The 18,463-nt window shown below is 42.5% G+C and overlaps 1 protein-coding gene across 1 annotated transcript in view; it reads left to right on the top strand.

Moving 5' to 3' along the window:
* Positions 1 to 17,909, top strand: part of LOC130122662 (ankyrin-3-like) — a 97,376-nt gene extending 79,467 nt beyond the window's left edge. Inside the window, exons 37-45 of the mRNA XM_056291623.1 lie at positions 4,513 to 4,644; positions 5,595 to 5,738; positions 8,402 to 9,917; positions 11,359 to 11,521; positions 11,934 to 12,011; positions 12,543 to 12,626; positions 12,798 to 12,920; positions 13,800 to 13,891; positions 15,803 to 17,909. Coding sequence (XP_056147598.1) covers positions 4,513 to 4,644; positions 5,595 to 5,738; positions 8,402 to 9,917; positions 11,359 to 11,521; positions 11,934 to 12,011; positions 12,543 to 12,626; positions 12,798 to 12,920; positions 13,800 to 13,871 — 2,312 coding nt within the window. The 3' untranslated portion in view covers positions 13,872 to 13,891; positions 15,803 to 17,909. The remainder of the gene's footprint in view (positions 1 to 4,512; positions 4,645 to 5,594; positions 5,739 to 8,401; positions 9,918 to 11,358; positions 11,522 to 11,933; positions 12,012 to 12,542; positions 12,627 to 12,797; positions 12,921 to 13,799; positions 13,892 to 15,802) is intronic.
* The last annotated feature ends 554 nt before the right edge of the window (positions 17,910 to 18,463 follow it).

Below are 18,463 nucleotides of genomic sequence, written 5' to 3'. Positions count from 1 at the left end.
CTACCTGTATCTGCTGTCGGTCTTTTAATTCCAAGTCAGCTAGTAGTTTTAGTAGTTTTAGAAAAAAGTTTTTATCGGCTGTGGCTAGTAATACCCTTAACCAGAAGGATCTCTCTGTAAATGATTTATTGGGTAATTTTTTCCCTTTTTCTCCCCAATAGACCTTTCGCAAAGTACCGCCCCAGAACGGTGCTTGTCCAATCCTACCTTAGCAATGGTTTCTATGTGAGGGTGGTCTGTCAAGCTTTCAAACAGACAGCAAAATGCTGAAACGGTGTGCCTATGGGATCTGCAAATCGGATTTAGATATCTGAAAAGTTTTGAGGGGGTGTAATTTTCTTTCCCTTCCCGAAACCCAGAACGCAAGAAGCTCAATGTCGGCAATGGATTTCACAGTATAGCAGACCCCACGGCCAGCTTAATCCATCCAAAATCAACAAAAATACCTGTCTGCTCCAAGCTAAGCTTGCTACTAGCTATTATTGATAGCTAATATAGCTAACGTATTATTACTGTTACTTTTACCCACACAGTGATTATTACCATTATCATCATATCAACATATTACTGACTAACAAATTAACATTATTAATGTACCTGATGAACATATCCAGCTTAGTCTGTGGCCAGAGATACCTAATTTAATGATAGCTAGCCCACTAACATAACTTTGTTATTCTATAGTCACAGGTTAGCCAGGTTCCACCTTTCATTTCAGAGCATAAAGACCCGTAGGGAGGGTCGGCTGGGATGGTCTCTGGCCAGTCTGACCTCCCCATATCCAGCCTATTTTAAACGTTTCTCTCCCTCTGTGAGCTCCAGGTGGGGGCTGGCCGTTAAGAAAAGTCATCCCGCCCGCGGAGGCATCTCGTTTGACATAATGCCAGATCTGGCATTATGTCCTATATTTCATTGTATTTTGTTGTCTTTTCTTGACTGCTACTTTCGGCTACTCCCATTGTCTTATCTTGGCTATGTGCATTATTTTATCCTGTTCTCTGGTCAAAAGAGTACATAAATCCTGCCTGTGGTTTATTTTGGCTTTGCCATTCTCTAAATAGCATTCAGTTTGAGTGAGTCATGTTGATGCCCTTTCACTCTTTATTGAGTGGATACTGGCCCACTTTGTATAGACCACAATGCTGATGAATAATGTTTTAAAAGTTAAGATGATGTCTTGCTTGTTTGTTTGGGGGTAAATACACCACTAGAAATCACAATACAAAATTAATGTAATTGTCACCAGTGATTGATGCCTACTGTGAGAATCACATTCTAACCTAGTGCATGCTATAACTCACCCCATTACTTGTTCTTAAATTACTTTAGATGACACTACAGTTTACTTAGCCTCTGATTGTTTTCCTCATGCATGGCCGTATCATCTTTATGATGATTACCCCATAGAGTTTTCTTTACTGTGTTCATCTCTAGCTCTTGACTTAGTTTAGATCTCTTAGTTGTCCTTCAGTTCCTCTGAGCCCTCCTTGGATAGATGAGAGCCTCTTCCTGTGTGCTACCAGACTGCCTCTTGCTCGTCCTCCTCCTCTTCCTCCTCGTGCCTCCCAGCGTACCCCTCCCCCCAACAGTATCCATGATATTAATATTAAGAGCTCATAACAGCTCTTAATATCTTAAAAGTCATGCGCTGTTGGTGTTTTTATGTGTGCCCTCCCTTTACCAGACTTACCCTCCTCCTATTCATGTTGCTTCATCCCTCTTACCCCTTCCCATCCCGTTTAACATCTTTTATTTGCCAGACTTTTTTTCATTGTTCATTCTTTTATTTGTCTGTTATTTCTTTTACCCTATTTTCTTGTCTCTTCTTTTGTCTTTTTGTTTGTTGTGTATTTCCTTGTGTCAATTCCTCTCATCGTCTTTCTTGCTTGTAGTTTGCATAATTATCCCTCTGGCTACCACAATCCGACAGACACCTGCACCTCTCCATGTGACCTTGACACCCTCTTCTTCTCCATTCACCGCTGCTCCAGCACCCTAATTTCGGCCCATGTCACCCCACCAACCTTTGAGTTATGAGTCCCCTATCTCGCTAATGGACTTGGCACCCCCAGTGCAGTTTGAGTCCCTCTGCTCTGACCTCGCCTCCCCACCTCCCTTGTGCCACGTCCTCTCACCACAGTCCCCCTACTATGACCCCCATTAGTCTACCTCTTTCCCTTTCTCGCCCCACCCTCTCTCACCTGTCCCTTTCATCACCTCACCCGTACCCAGCGCACCCATTCCTCCCTCTCATCACCTATTCTATCCGCAACCACGACTTCCCCGCCTTCTCTCACCTTTGGGCCATCTTCCACCCCATTCATCCCATCATCCCCCATGCCCGCCACAGACACCACCCAGCCAGATTCATCCCAGTCTGTTCCTAGTCTTTCTTCTCGACCCTTTTTAATCTTCTCTGAAACTACAACAACCTCTTTGCCAATCCTTTTACCCTCATCTCCTACAGTTACCTTGTCTGAGCAATTCACACCCTCCTCACCACACCCCGGCCTCTCACCCGCTACCACCAAGTCTCCAAGTCAAGAGTCTTTGGGGGCCTGAGCAATCTCCCCTCTCTCCTTGGCCAGTCTCTCTCTGGTATCACCCTCTGGTCCAAGCCCCAGTCCTGCCTCCCCTCCTCTCCGCTCCGTCCCCCTGAACCACCTGCCAATGCTCCTTTGTGTCCCCAGTCCTCCCTGCACATCCCCATCCTTACATGTGCATTGACCCCTCCACCATGGAAATATTTATGTGGCGTCTCCACCCCCCCTGCCCTTCCATTTCTTCTCATGTGTATCTGTCATGTAAGCATGTAACTGAACACCCACTTAAATATTAATAACAAACTCTCATTGTGTAAGACACCGTGTAACGTTGTTTAGAAAGGTGTGATATAAATAACATTTATTTATTGTTATCATGCCAGGCGTGCTCGTGAGCGGATATTTTGCAGGGGAATATCACTTTTTGATTTAATTGAGACCGAAATCATTGGCAGATACAGGTTACCAGGTCTAACAATTCTTGTTATACTTGATGACATCAAGGATGACATTAAACCTGCCTACTGTGTTGTTGGAGCAAAGCCACCATTTATACTTTGCCACATGGATAATCAGACATAAAACGAGGGAAAATTGCACACAGCTGCAAAACTTTATTGCCGTTTTTGGGCTGTAATATATTTTGTGAATCGTAACTTGAGATGGGGCAGATAACAGTTGCAAGTGATGCGCAACTCATGGTGCTATCAGCAGACGCTATCCATTCTTTATGAATTTGCCTGTCAATACAGAGTCTTAGAAAAACAAAACAAAACATTTGGCAGATAGAAACAGATAAAAGAGGGGAGGGATTTAACAGATAATTAAAATAGGTATACTTACAATCAAATTCAGTTCACTTTCAAATCAAACATCCCAAAGTATAAGTGGAAAGTATTTTTCTTGGAACTGCATTTATAACTTTTTTTTTCTTTCTTTTTTTTTTACTCAAACATAGCTTAACCATGCCATATGATATGCTACTTCAGTACACTTTAACAACAAATATTACTGGGACCACTACAGAAATTTGCAGATGAACATTTAATATCCAGGAATTCACATTATAGACGCTACCACTGACCATCACTGTCACCTTTTGGCTACAATTTGGAACATTGACCCCACACGGTCGAGCCATATAGTACTAGGTTTTGACCTAGTCTTGTTAATCTAGTCTTGAATGTATAATAAGACAAGAAAATACCAGCTAATGACAAAGCAGTTATGTCTTAATTGAGTTTATTTAAGGTTAATACGAGTCTGTAAAAAATGGCATAGAGATACAGGGGTTAAAGGAAAATATGGGTAGTTTTTAACCCACACCCTATTTTCTGTTTTCCTATCATTAGGAGTCAATTGGAGCTATTGATAGCTAAATTAGTATCAGCTGACCACTGCGCACAGAGCTGCAGTGTAACTCTTTGGGGCAATAGTGCTCATCAAATAACATTAACAAAAATAGCTCTTTTTTGGGCACTTAATGAGCTCAGAATATTATGAAAGTAGTCCAAAGTCCCTCAGCCACAATATCGGTCATGTAATTGGATAGATATCAATCCATGTCTAACCCAGAGCAGAGGCCTCGCTCTGTTATCCTGCAAGAAGTTAACCGTTGCAGGTAGACAATAGGAGAGCATGAGAATATTTGAGAGCAGTGCAAATAAGAATATGGGGAAAAAAGTCTATCAAAACATTCTGAGCCTGTTTTTGCCAAAAACAGCTCTTTTTGTGGATGGTATTTGCTGAGTGCTGTTGGATTCTGCTATTCATTGCTTGGTTTGAATCATGACCATAGGAAAATGGGGGTTAGGTTGAAAAATATCCAAGTTTTCCTCTAATGACACTGCTATAGCAATCCTTTAAAAAAAAAAATCAGTCAAACTGCCATATGAACTGTCAGAGTAAATTATGCACATCAGAGCTTTGATGCTGGTTTCCGATGTGGTGCTATTTGTATGCATTACAGAGCTGGCTCGGGAAATGGACTTCACAGTGGATGAGATCAACCACATCAGAATAGAGAACCCCAACTCCCTGACAGCGCAGAGCTTCATGCTGCTTAAGAAATGGGTCAGCCGGGATGGGAAAAACGCCACTAGTAAGGCCATCTCTTTTTTCAAACATGCTACCTTTCTCATTTTTTCTCTCTTGTTCTGTCTCTTTCTTAGTTTCTTTCTCCATTTGTTTGTTTCTTTTCTTCTTAATATCATTCTCTCTGCTTCTCTGCTCTCAAGGCCTTAGCACACAAAGTCCAAAACTTTCGTATACTTTTTTTTTTAATCTGTCACCTTGGTCCTTCAACATCTTTGTCCAAGCGCTCTGAGAGCTTATTGACAGATGCGAAAAAATGCCAAAAATCGAAGCTGTTCCAAAAACATTAATGATGGATGACTTTTTCAGAATTGTTGTGTAAACGTAATGGACAAAACATGAAGTTGTATTTATTTTTGATATGCCAAATTTTTGTAAGAAATTTTCGAACTTGGTGCGCAAAGGCCTTCACTTTGGAATTAAGAAATGCGTCACTATAACAGGTTAAAGCCTCCATTGGTTGCTCCTTTGAATTAAGTCTTTCACTGTGTTCTGTTTTAAGTCTATTTTGGTCAAAATACCGCCTCCCCCATCTACTATCAATCTTGTCTGCTTTACCCTCTCTCTCACCTCATCATTTTAGACTGAATAATGGCGAGGATGCTTATATGTAACTCATGACAGTGCAAAGTAGTCAGGTTTTTAATGCATCTTTATTAAGATTTAGAGCATTGCTGCTTGCCTTTGGCCGAATATGCAGGAGGAGGACATCTATCCTTCCTTTTTATGCATCAGAGGTCCTAAAGCACCACTCAGGACAAGATGTTCAATGCAGTGAAACAGTCTTGTTGCCAAGGTTGCCAAAAAAACAGGAGCAGTTAAATCTCTGATGTTTATATATTTCTTATATTGTCCTCAACCGTAAAAAATAAAACATGATCAATTCTGCCAATTAAACCAATATAATATCATGTTTGGTCAGTACCTTCAACTGATTCTTGTTCTTCTCGTCCACAGCGGATGCCTTAACTGCAGTGTTGGCCAAAATCAATCGGATGGATATTGTGACTTTACTGGAGGGCCCGATATTTGACTATGGTAACATTTCAGGCACAAGAAGTTTTGCCGATGATAACGCTGTTTTCCGGGATCAGGCTGATGGTAAAGTTTAGCGCTATCTAGCTGACCTCTTACCTCTCCCTGCTACCTCATTTTGATTTTGGTGTACAGCATCCTATGGGCCATTTCAAAGGCATGGATCTTAAATAATTGTTTAAGTACGCTTGTGTTATTTTCAGTGATGATTGCTGTAGAAGTTTATTAAATACTAGACTGAGAACGATCCTTGTCTAACTAAACGGGCCCTAGAAATCCCAGAACCCATTCCCTCGCATATTGATAGAATGTGATTTGAAATGAACTGTCGCTGGTCAAAAGACTACATAAATCCTGCTTGTGGTTTATTTTGTCTATACCGTTCTCTAAATAGCATTCAGTTTAAGTGAGTCATGTTGATGCCCTTTCACTCTTTATTGATTGGATACTGGCCTACTTTGTACAGACCACAACGCAGATGAATAATGTTTTAAAAGTTAAGATGATGTCTTGCTTGTTTGTTTGGGGGTAAATACACCACTAGAAATCACAATACAAAATTAATGTAATTGTCACCAGTGATTGATGCCTACTGTGAGAATCACATTCTAACCTAGTGCATGCTATAACTCACCCTATTACTTGTTCTTAAATTACTTTAGATGACACTACTGTTTATTTAACCTCTGATTGTTTTCCTCATGCATGACTGTATCATCTTTATGATGATTACCCCATAGAGTTTTCTTTACTGTGTTCATCTCTAGCTCTTGACTTAGTTTAGATCTCTTAGTTCTCCTCCAGTTCCTCTGAGCCCTCCTTGGATAGATGAGAGCCTCTTCCTCTGTGCTACCAGACTTCCTCCTGCTCTTCCCCCTCCTCTTCCTCCTCGTGCCTCCCAACGTACCCCTCCCCCCAGCAGTATCCACACCTGCTGATAACAGCTCATAACAGCTCTTAATATCTTAAGAGTCATGCGCTGTTGGTGTTTTTATGTGTGCCCTCCCTTTACCAGACTTACCCTCTGCCTATTCATGTTGCTCCATCCCTCTGTTACCCCTTTCCACCCCGTTTAACATCTTTTATTTGCCATACTTTTTTTCATTGTTCATTCTTTTATTTGTCTGTTATTTCTTTTACCCTATTTTCTTGTCTCTTCTTTTGTCTTTTTGTTTGTTGTGTATTTCCTTGTGTCAATTCCTCTCATCGTCTTTCTTGCCTGTAGTTTGCATAATTATCCCTCTGGCTACCACAATCCGACAGACACCTGCACCTCTCCATGTGACCTTGACACCCTCTTCTTCTCCATTCACTTCCACTCCAGCACCCCAAATTCGGCCCATGTCACCCCGCCGCTCTTTGAGTTATGAGTCCTCTATCTCGCTAATGGACTTGGCACCCCCAGTGCAGTTTGAGCCCCTCTGCTCTGACCTCGCCTCCCCACCTCCCTTGTGCCACGTCCTCTCACCACAGTCCCCCACTTCTGACCCCCGTCAGTCTACCTCTTTCCCTTTCTCACCCCACCCTCTCTCACCTATCCCCTTTATCACCTCACCTTTACCCAGCACGCCCATTCCTCCCTCTCGTTCTACATCACCTGTTCTATCCGCAACTATGACTTCCCCGACTTCTCTCACCTTTGGGCCATCTTCCGCCCCATTCGTCCCATCATCCCCCATGCCCACCACAGACACCACCCAGCCGGAGTCATCCCAGTCTGTTCCTAGTCTTTCTTCTCGAACCACTTTAACCTTCTCTGAAACTACAACAACCTCTTTGCCAACCCTTTTACCCTCATCTCCTACTGTTACCTTGTCTGAGCAATTCACACCCTCCTCACCAACGCACCCTGGCCTGTCACCCACTACCACAAAGTCTCCAAGTCAAGAGTCTTTGGGGGCCCAAGCAATCTCCCCTCTCTCCTTGGCCAGTCTCTCTCTGGTATCACCCTCTGGATCCCGGTGTCCAAGCCCCAATCCTGCCTCCCCTCCTCTCCGCTCCCTGTCCCCCTGTCCCGCCTGCCAATGCTCCTGTGTGCCCCCAGTTCCCCCTGCACATCCCCGTCCTCACATGCGCATTGACCCCTCCACCATGGAAATATTTATTTAGCGCCTCCACTCCCCCCACCCCTGCCCCCCATTTCTTCTCATGTCTATCTGTCATGTAAGCATGTAACTGAACACCCACTTAAATATTAATAACAAACTCTCACCCCATTGCTTTACATGATCAATATGACGTTGTGTCATTATTGTGATCCTGCTTCAAATTTCTTACCTTTCCCCAAATTCTATAGCTGATTCGTCACTTTTAACAACATAAAAAACATTTAAAAATGAACTTCCTAATTATGACTGTTCACTTTTATGACATAAGAACATGCTGTCTTTTGAATTGAATATGCTCTTGTTATTAATTAAGATTTTCTCTATGAGACTGAACGCACCCATGTGTCTTCATAAGTAATTATGCAGTGCAGTGTATCTGTTGCCATATTGCCCTTATGGTGATGATTCATCATCTTGGCATCAGTATCACTGCACTGTGTCACCATCTTGAAATAGTGGTTGCTTGGATACATGCTACACACCAGTGTCATTGTCCATGTTGTAGAATGCATGTTCATAAAATTTCTCTGTGTACATGTGTGTGTGCGTGTGTATGTTGTATTCTTTGTGCCGCATAACTCGCCGTGCACATGTCTACGTTTGTCATCCTGTCACCAACAGATTATCAGAGCATCCTAGCGGAGCTGCAGTCCCCTGCAGCACTGCACTCTGACCCTCACTTCCTGGAACCTGAACTCCCCGTTACCCCCAATCCCAACCCCGCCCTCCACCATCACCACCACCATTACCCAGACCCTCTTGCATTAGCTGGCCCCCACCATCAGCCTCTGCCCTGGAGCCCAGAGATAGAGCCTTGTAGCAGAGAGCCAGACAGCCCCCCAACGAGTCCCCCAAGACCCTGTGAGCTTGCCCTGTCTGTCCCAGCCTTTGTCCTCCCTGATCCTGTTTCCCCAACTGTCAGAAAACCATACATCGCTCTGAATGACCAGCTACTACTGAGCGAAGAGGAGGACAGGTCTTATCAAGAAGCCGAGGTAAACCTCAGGCCCAAGTCCTTCACTTCACCCGAGAGGTGTGAGTTAGACAAAGACTTGGCTTACTTCACATCTTCCCCTTCAATATCATCTGTATCATCGATATCTCCTTCATCACCTGAGAAAGCGCCAGTGGACACAGGAGGAAGGCAGGCAGGTCCTCCCACTGGGATGTCAGAGGTGGTGAAAAGAGGGGAACAGGAGGTAGCTAAAGAGATATTGGAAGTTATAAAGACAGGTGCAGCAGAGTTAGTAGAGGGAAATGGTGTAGTTGGGGAAGAGGAGAAGCAGGAGTCAATTAAAAATGTGGAAGGGGTAGATGATGCCGTGGAAGGAAAATGTGAGAAGACGGCAAAAGATGTTCATAAATTGGCAGAGGAGGGTAGCATTGTAGTGGAAAAGAAGACTGAGTCTGCAGAGGAGGGGAAAGATCTGATGCATGAGGAGCATAACATGGAACATGGCAAAATGGGGTCAAGGTGTGGTTCAAAGGGGATGGGAGAGGTACAAAATGAGAGCGAAGAACAGCATATCCTAACAGAAAGAGATTATAAGGTTGAAGAACATAGTGCTGTGATAGAAGAGGAGACTGATTATAAAATGTTCGAGGTTAGGACTGAGGGGACAGATGGTAAAATCAGATGTACAGATGGGAGGAATGAGAAAAGCGACTGCCAAAGTAAGATACTGGAGGATGGGGTTAGAGAGCCACAGTTCATAGTTGATAAAGGGCCATGTAGGAATGAAGCCATTGTGGAAGGCGCAGAGGGGGCAATGAAGGAAGTTGAGTCAGATGTGGAACAGGCTACGTCCAGTCTCTCCCCTCAGGCCTGGGTTGTGGCGCTCAGGGAGCTCCAGCCCAGCAAGTCTAGTTCCGATGAGGAAGAGGAGGATGGAGACAGAGGTGAAGAAATTACAGAAGAGGCTTTGAGGTCTCAGTTGGAGGAGGTGAACAAGGACGGAGGCTCAGAGGAGGAGGGGGTTGAGGAGATGACCCAGGCCAGGGTTCAGGAGATTCTCAGTCAGGTCAATGAAGTGTGTTCACTTCCAGGTTGGCACAGTCAGTCATCCAGCGTCAATGTGGAGCCACCCACACCAGGGCGCAGTGTCAGTTCAGACCTGCTGGACAGACAGGAAATCAGGTGAACTCCCTTACTACCTCTTGTTTTTATGAAACTTCATTTCATCAGAAAAACATCAATATTCATACAATACAGACAGCAAACAGGATGTGTTGAACATAAGTCACTCTTAGTGGATGTGAAGGCAATTTGTCAGCCATATAATCATATGTTTGCTTACTTTTAATATTTGACCATGTATGACCTATACCATGTTTAACTTTAGTTTACATTGCTTGGGTAGATGCTTAAAGCTCATGTGTAGCAAATCAAAGGTAGTGCTATAAAGTGTCTTTTCCATGTGAACTAATAGAGGCCTATTTTTAACTGTTAGCTGATAGAAGAATGTATGGGAAGCTCACTGAAGTGTAACAAGGTCTGAAGGAACAGCACTGGAGAATTACTAGCTGGAAGATAAGGAAGAGGGGAGAGCTGACCTATGAAGTCTTTGAGCAAGTTCTGTTATCCATTAGGATGACAGTCCAGCAATAAAGATGAGTTACTTTCTCCAAACAGGATTAGGGAGCAACTCTAGGTACATACCATTGTGGCCATGACAATACGCATGTTTGGGTTGCAAGGTATAAAGGAAGTGTGTTCTGAGATCAGGGCATGCACTTAAGTATCTATGCTTTGTGTGTCTGTTCATGAACATATTAAAAGTGTGACAATACTGCAAGAGATTTTTGTCTCACTACTCATTTAATGTCAGAGTGGAATAAAATAATTGCCACGACAATTTGGGGGCTCGTCTGGGATGCCTATCTCATATTCCTCTTTGGCCCACATTCTTCATCGATTAAATCTGGCCAGCCAGTGGTGAAGAGGTTAAAAAATCACCTAAGACCTAGGAAGTCTACCTCCCCTGAGGACAGCTCGTAACCGACTCCCGGGGTGAGAAGAGACTGTTTGTGAGATTGTGGGAAAATGAATTGTGTGATACGGCTTTTTATTTAAATGAAGATACAGTATTAAAGGCCACTGGAAGACGTCTGAAGGTAATAACATTCACTTAGAGGTGACAAGCCATTGGTAAAGGAAATAATGAATAATGTCAATTGAATGGTCAGTCAGAATTAGGGAGAAACTCTGGGTACGTACCACTGTGACCGTGACAATAAGCATGTTTGGGTTGCAAGGTGTAAAGGGATGCACTCTGAGATCAGGGCACGCACTTAAGTATCTATGCTTTGTGCATCTTTTCATGAACGTATTAAAGTGTGACAATACTGTAAGAGATTTTTGTCTTGCTCCTCATTTAATGTCAGAGTGGAATTAAATAATTGCCATGACAGTGGATGTGAATTACATCCTACTTTTGGAACCCATTACTCTGTCAGTGCATCTTTAATACCATATTGCAGGGCATCATTTCAGAGTATCTTTATCAGTATTTTACTTTGTGTTACTTCTGTTTACATGCAATCTAAATCCTCAAACCCTGTCTTTTACCCTGTCTCAGCCAAGAGAACTCTAGCGACTCCATCACATCCTCCTCCAGGGGTGAATCAGGGAGATCCCGGCAGAATGGAGACCACTCACAGCACTCCCCTCCAGATGACTCAAAAAACTCATCCAGTGGCAGGACAGAAGAAGGAGCACTGGTGTCAGAGAAGAAAGTCCAGGTAACCTCACTTGTGATTAGAATAACACCATAATACTTGCAGTGTTAATTAAGTACATTGAGGTGAAATTATCTTAAATTGTAGGGATGACTATGTTGATTGTCTCCTTTATAGCTGCGGCCTCTACAGTAGAATCCGATGGAAATAAATTCCATTATTGTTCTTCTATCACAGGCACTGGCATGGAGAATTCAGTGCAGCACCTCAGTTACTTTAATGCAACTATAACTCTTTTGACATTTCATTTTAGATGTAACTTTCCTGACCGCCAACACTGGGGAGCCATATCAAACCCACCCCTCAGGAGCCCCCTGAACAACCAATAACGAAAATCACATTCTCTTGCCTATGACAAACTCTCTTCTGATACGCTTGTGTTTGTGTAGTGACTTTGTAATACCTATTCTAGCAGCGAGTTAGTATTGATTCTGGCTCAGATGAGGAACAGACTGTAACCACCAGGATCTTCCGGCGACGGGTCATTCTAAAGGTACCCTGCTTAGCCCAAAATCAAGGCTGGGCTGGGTCTTGGTTTTGTTTGGTGTGGTGTGGTGTGGTTTAGTTTGATTTGGTTTAGGCTGGTTTAAGCAGGTTAAGTCTGAATGGGTTCAGGCTATGGCCAAGTGTGTAACTCTCGAGTGCTTTGTAGTGGTTTTGCTTGGCTAAGTTGAGCCTTATATTTGTTTGTGTGTGTGTGTGTGTGTGTGTGCGTGTGTGCGTGCGTGCGTGCGTGCGTGCATGAATAAACAAGTCCATTCATGTGTATGTGTGCAAATGTATGTATACATATATTTCCATGTTCGTGCATTAATGTGCAAGACAGAAATGCTCACCCTTTTGATGGACTGGTTGAAGATTAACCTAACATTCGGTCTCTCACTGGTTTGGATATTGTCTTCTCTCGTAGTTGATTTGCAGTGTGGTGATGGTGGTGGTGGTGTAGGATACATGGTTTTCTCTGTTGAAGTTTTAATCAAATATTATTTGTCTATAGTCATTCCCTAATCACAAACACTTACAGGGAGAACAGGCGAAAAATGTACCAGGCGAGTCTGTGACAGAGGAACACTTTATCGATGGAGATGGTAACCTCATCACTAGAAAAGTAATGTATGCCTTCTCTCTCCTTCTTTTCTCCATTCAGCTGGGTTATTTTACCTTTCATAAACCCATTATGGAGAGTAATGTGTTTCTTGTAAAAGTATGATTTGAATCCTACCATTCCATCAGATGGTTTTTTTCTCCTTTATCCATGTTCTTCTGCACTTCATGGCAGGTAATCAGGAAAGTTATCAGGCGTGTAACTTCCCCAACGCCAGAGTACCAGACAGGGGGCATAGGGATGTGGGACAGAGGAGATCCTTGGCCCAGTCCCATCCTGCAGGAGGAGGAGTCGGAGGTTGGCATTACGACAGCTAAAAGGCATCAGGGTTGCCCTGTGAGGGTGTTCAAAGGTCTAGGATAGATGGGAGGCCTGAAATACCCCTGACCTTATTTCATAAAGAAAAGAAAATGTAGTTATGAGGTCAGAATTGCTTTTCAGTGAAGGTAGTATAAAATTTAGGGTTATCTTCATCATTTGGAGCAAGAGGCGGTTAAGTTCCATCTTGCGTTACTCATCTTGAGTAGAGGAGGAAAAAAATTCCCTTGATTTCCACCTTCTCATTAATAATTGAGGTTTTGGATGACAATGGCATTAGAATGGAACTGTTCTAAATACTTTCCCTCCAAAAAGAAATTTGGTGGCTAAATTAAGCCCTTTAGAGAGCAACCTCACAATGACATGTTTTTTTTTTTTGGTGTTTGTTTTTGTTTTTTTGTCTTGGTGTGGTTTGTGTCACCATTGTGTACCTAACAATAAAGATGCTGACTTTATCCCCCTTCTCTTTGGCTGTGTGGTTTTGATGGTCCAAGCTGCTTCAATGCTGGGTCTTATTGAACTTGAAATGACTAATAGACTGATGTCAAAAACAAGCTATTTGTCTCGTTCATCTTTTCAATTGTTCTAACATTACCCCTCTACTTCCAGGCATTTATTTGGTGTGTGGTTTAGATGCATAGATGTCTTGCTAGCAGTAGAGCTAATGCTAATGTTTGCTGTGTTCTGGTGCATTCAAATTTCTGGTTTCAGGTTGCTCCTTCCTACGGTATGAGGACTGTTGTGTCGTCCTTCATTTGCCATCGTTTTTGCTTGCTGTGTTGGGTTAGAATTTGCCTCCACCCTCTTAGAAGATGTAAGTTGCATTAACCATATGTTTATGTATCTTGTGTTTTTCAGCAAGGGGAGGGAACTAAAAATGGCAGGAGAAAGGAGGACAGGCGGTCAGGAGAAAAGAAGCTCCACTCGTAGGGATGGATGTGCTCTGCCAGGTAGCTCACTATCCTTTATTAAAATATGTTATGTTTGGGACGTCCGGGTAGCATGGCGGTCTATCCAGTTGCCTACCAACACAGGGATCGCCAGTTCAAAGCCCCATGTTACCTCAGGCTTGGTCAGGCGTCCCTAACAGACACAATTGGCCATGTCTGCAGGTGGGAAAGCAGATGTGGGTATGTGTCCTGGTCGCTGCACTAGCGCCTCCTCTGGTTGGTCAGGGTACCTGTTCGGGGGTGGGGGGGACTGAGGGGAATAGTGTGATCCTCCCACGTGCTACGTCCTCCTGGCGAAACTCCTGTCCGTCAGGTGAAAGGAAGCAGCTGGCGACGCCACATGTATCGGAGGAGACGTGGTAGTCTGCAGCCCTCCCCGGTTTGGCAGAGGGGGTGGAGCAGTGACCGGAATGGTTTGGAAGAGTAGGGTAATTGGCCGAATATAACTGGAGAGAAAAAGGGGGGGAAATCTGAAAAAAAATGTCAGGTATAGTTCTTCCACCTTTGTAATTATACAGGCAAATAAATGCCCATATGGTGATTGTGCTGAAGGTAATATATTAGTGCATTATCTTCTTTCAGTTTATTTTTTTCTACTTTATCCTAGTCCTCTATATTCTACTTTACTTTGTTCATGTTATTAGGCTCTGCAATGCTCTGATCCGGTCTTCATTGCATACTTTGTTCTGTTTTAGCCCAATATTTTCATGTTCTCCCCTGTTAATCTCTTTTCAATCGTAGTTCTACTCCGCACCATTCATTGTACTGCATGCTACTGTACTCCATTCTTTCCTTCCATTTCCTTTCAGCTGCATAGCTATACCTTTGTAAGCTATGCATGTGTGTGTATGTGTCACTATGTGTAATGAGCTTATTTGACCTAAACTTTTTTTTTGTAAAGACCTGTAGGTAGATATGGAGGCTTGTGTGTGTACGTGCGTCTGTGTATGCATGTGTGTGTGTGTGCATGAGTGACACAGTCACAAACAGAACACACCTCAGCATTATATCATCCCTCTGACACCAACTGTGTCTGTCTTTGTCCACCAAATCCCCAATGCAGATAGGCATTTTAACATCCCAAAAAGGTTGTGATCCCATTGGTTAGAGTGTTAATCCCTACTGCTGTTTGTTTGTATGTCGCTTATGCAGAAAATGTGACAATCTGTTAAAATCTGTTATGAGCAACCAGTTGTTTTTTTCTTTTTATTGAAACCAGTGTCCTGATAAAACTCACAGCCCATCTTTATGGTTTTGTCATCATGTTATCCCAGAATGAAATATCTGTATTTTTGACATCTAAAAAATGTTATGAAAAGCAGAAAATTATATTTGAATTATCTAAGTGTAAATTCTTGCTTAAAGATAGAAGAATTGGGGCATCCAGCTGGCGCAGTGGTCTATTCCATTACCTACCAACGCGGGGATCGCTGGTTTGAATCCCCGTGTTACCTACTGCTTGGTCGGGCATCCCTGCAGACACAATTGGCCATGTCTGTGGGTGGGAAGCCGGATGTGGGTATGTGTCCTGGTCGCTGCACTTGTGCCTCCTCTGGTCGGTCGGGGTGCCTGTTCGGGGAGGAGGAGGAACTGGGGGAAATAGCGTGATCCTCCCACACGCTACATCCCCCTGGCGAAATTCCTCACTGTCAGGTGAAAAGAAGCGGCTGGCGACTCCACATGTATCGGAGGAGGCATGTAGTAGTCTGCAGCCCTCCCCGGATTGGTAGAGGGGGTGGAGCAGCAACCGGGACGGCTGGTAAAATAGGCTCAGTACAATTGGGGAGAAAAGGAGGGGGGAATCTGAAAAAAAAAATCTGCCACTTTCTAAGAGTTTCTGTCAAAATGTAAATTCCTGTCAACTGTTGCATTAAAGGTAATAAATCTGTCGTTTCATTTTGTATATTCCAGATGTTCAGGAACAGTGTTAAATGTTTCCTGGGAACAAAGGTTACAGACGGCTGGAAAGCTCATGTGTATGAACCTCAGCCAATGGTGACGTTGGCAACTTTCCACTTCAAACGCATGGTTTTCAAGCCAGAGGACTTGACCTGTCTGACTTTAGCATGAGCATGAAAAACTCATTCCCTATCAATCAAAGGACCTAGGAGGCTCTTAACTCCTGACTGCAGATGTGTGGAGGCTGATTCTCCTTCCTGCTTCGCGTGACTCTACATACGTGCCATTGGTCCACTGGTGTCGTCAGAGCTTTTGAGGAGCATCATTTGTTGGGACAACAACAGAAAAAAAAACTGTTACACTAAACCACACAGGTGCAACTGCAAACACACTTCCCTGTGACCAAAGATGGCACAAAAGCTTCATTCATGTGATGGGGGAAAGAAAAGAATGAAATAAACAAAATAACACAAAAACGTCAAATGGGACACTTCTGATCCAACTTCAACACTCGCCTTAGTTTTTTCTTGGACCCATTATTGTCCGGATGTAAATTGTTTTGGGTTGTTTATTCCTTCCTTTTTAAAACTGAAACTAACAAGAAAGCTTTTTTTCTGTATGTAAAACTACAATATGTAAAATTCTTAAAAAATAATTAGTTACTGGTTGAAAATGTGCTACAAAAAAAGAAGCAAACTTTTCAAGTGCTTTCGAAAATTTGTTGAAATGGTTCCACTTTTAAGGAAAATACGAGTGTAACTTCACATGTTCTTGTACAATTAATTATTAAAGGAGGTATAATGTTTGTATATGAAAAAGCTGGTTTGATTTTAACAGAGGAAATTTCCAGAAAATCTGCAAATTTCAGTAATTCCCAAAGTGGGGATAGATCTAATCCTGCAAAAAGCAGCCTTTCAGAGTACTCATATTTTCATGCATGCCGTTCACATTATTTTAAGTACAATTTTTACAAGTTTGCAAACACTGTATTAAAAGGAAAATTACACCCCTTTATGTGTATACTCATATAGCCCTAACATTTGCCACTGATTTTGTATTTTAAACTCAAAGAGGATGCCATTAAAGCATTTATCCCGATGGGAATGAGGGAACAGTACGACAGAAAGCTAAGTACGACAGGTTCTGCAAGGTTCAATGTCTTGTCCTTCTATGTAAACCTGGGTGGCAGCTTCTGCTACAAGAAAGAAATATTCAGAATGTATATGCTAGTAGGCTGGCTCACTGTAGACTTATAACTGTATTGTGTGTGTTGGCTATGAGGTTTAGGAGTCTCTGTACACTGTTAGACTGTAAACATTTTAGCAGTGTGTCCATTTGATTTTCTAAAGGCTGCTGTGGTATTAATGGAAAAACCTGGGCATTTCATTTTTTTTTGTTTTGTTTTTTGTTTTTGTTTTTTGGTGAGGCATTTCCTTACTTTAAAACCTACTCACAGTAAGAATACATAAAGACATTATTTGATTGTAGCTCTAAATAGCATATTGTATGACAAAACACTGGATGGTCAAAGCAATTATTTAAGCATTAAATAAATTGTGTTTAACTCTGAAACTGTGTGATCTTTTTTAGGCTTGAGAATCTGTATATGCAGTGTTGAGTAGAATTGTTTCCGATAGCTCATTGGCAAAACTATTCTTGCATTAGAAATTCTCTTTGTATTGGTTTTGATTAGATGCCCATGTAGTTCAAGTGTGGTGTTCTACTGGTGTGATGGCTCAGACATAGTGTGCTGATGTTTATGCTGTGGCAAACATGACAACCATGTAAAGGACTTCATTTATCTTTCAGGTGGGTGAAGTCAGGTAGGATGTTGTCTCACATCCCCATATCCCAATATGTCAGTCAGGGGGCAGAGGATCCTTTGATATGGTTGAATGATCAACTTTGTCTATTTTGTTTGATATGTGTTTTCACCTGAGCTGATTTTTTTTTCAATGTACAATTCCTACTAACAGAGTGAAGCCATTGAAATGTAACAGTTCTAGCACTTTGGTTATTCAAAGCCTTCTTTTAGAAGCTATATCAGCAATGATGCCGCCACAAATGTTTCAGACGTCTTTAAAAATCGATTACAAAAAACAACAATAAAAATGCATTGATTTTGCAATAATTTGTTCATATTCTTGTTTCGTGTCTTATTGCACATTTTCAGAATGAGAAAATCAATGACAAGACAAAATGTATAGTCCCTCAGTTTAGATAAGTAAAGTTAAAGTTGAATAAATTGCTGTTCAAATCAGCCCCACCCTAGCTTAAATTACCTGTTCATGGATCCCCCCCCCCAAGTATAAAATGTCAATGCTTATATGTAACATTTTACACACTATACTATCACATTGTATTTCACCTACAGGCAGGGAAAGATTATGAGAAAGATGGAAGGTTTGAGCAACAGTATTGTAACGTGCATGGATAAGTAGACACGCTGGCTGCTGGCTGGCGGGTCTGAACCTTTAGTCAAGCGGTTAGCGATGTCTCCTGCGGTGCGGGCGATACAGGTTCGCTTCCCGGCCGCGGCAGTTTCTGTAGTTGCGTTGTCCCCCGAATTCGCTACATTATTTTGCCAATTATGTATATATGCAACAGGATCTGTGCAATACTATTTACTACTACACAATACTGCATGCTCCATGCCTCACAGCAACTGGTCTT

The sequence above is a fragment of the Lampris incognitus genome, chromosome 13 (assembly GCF_029633865.1).
Source record: "Lampris incognitus isolate fLamInc1 chromosome 13, fLamInc1.hap2, whole genome shotgun sequence".
In the NCBI taxonomy this organism is placed as follows: Eukaryota; Metazoa; Chordata; class Actinopteri; order Lampriformes; family Lampridae; genus Lampris; species Lampris incognitus.
This window is presented reverse-complemented; position numbering and strand designations above follow the sequence as displayed.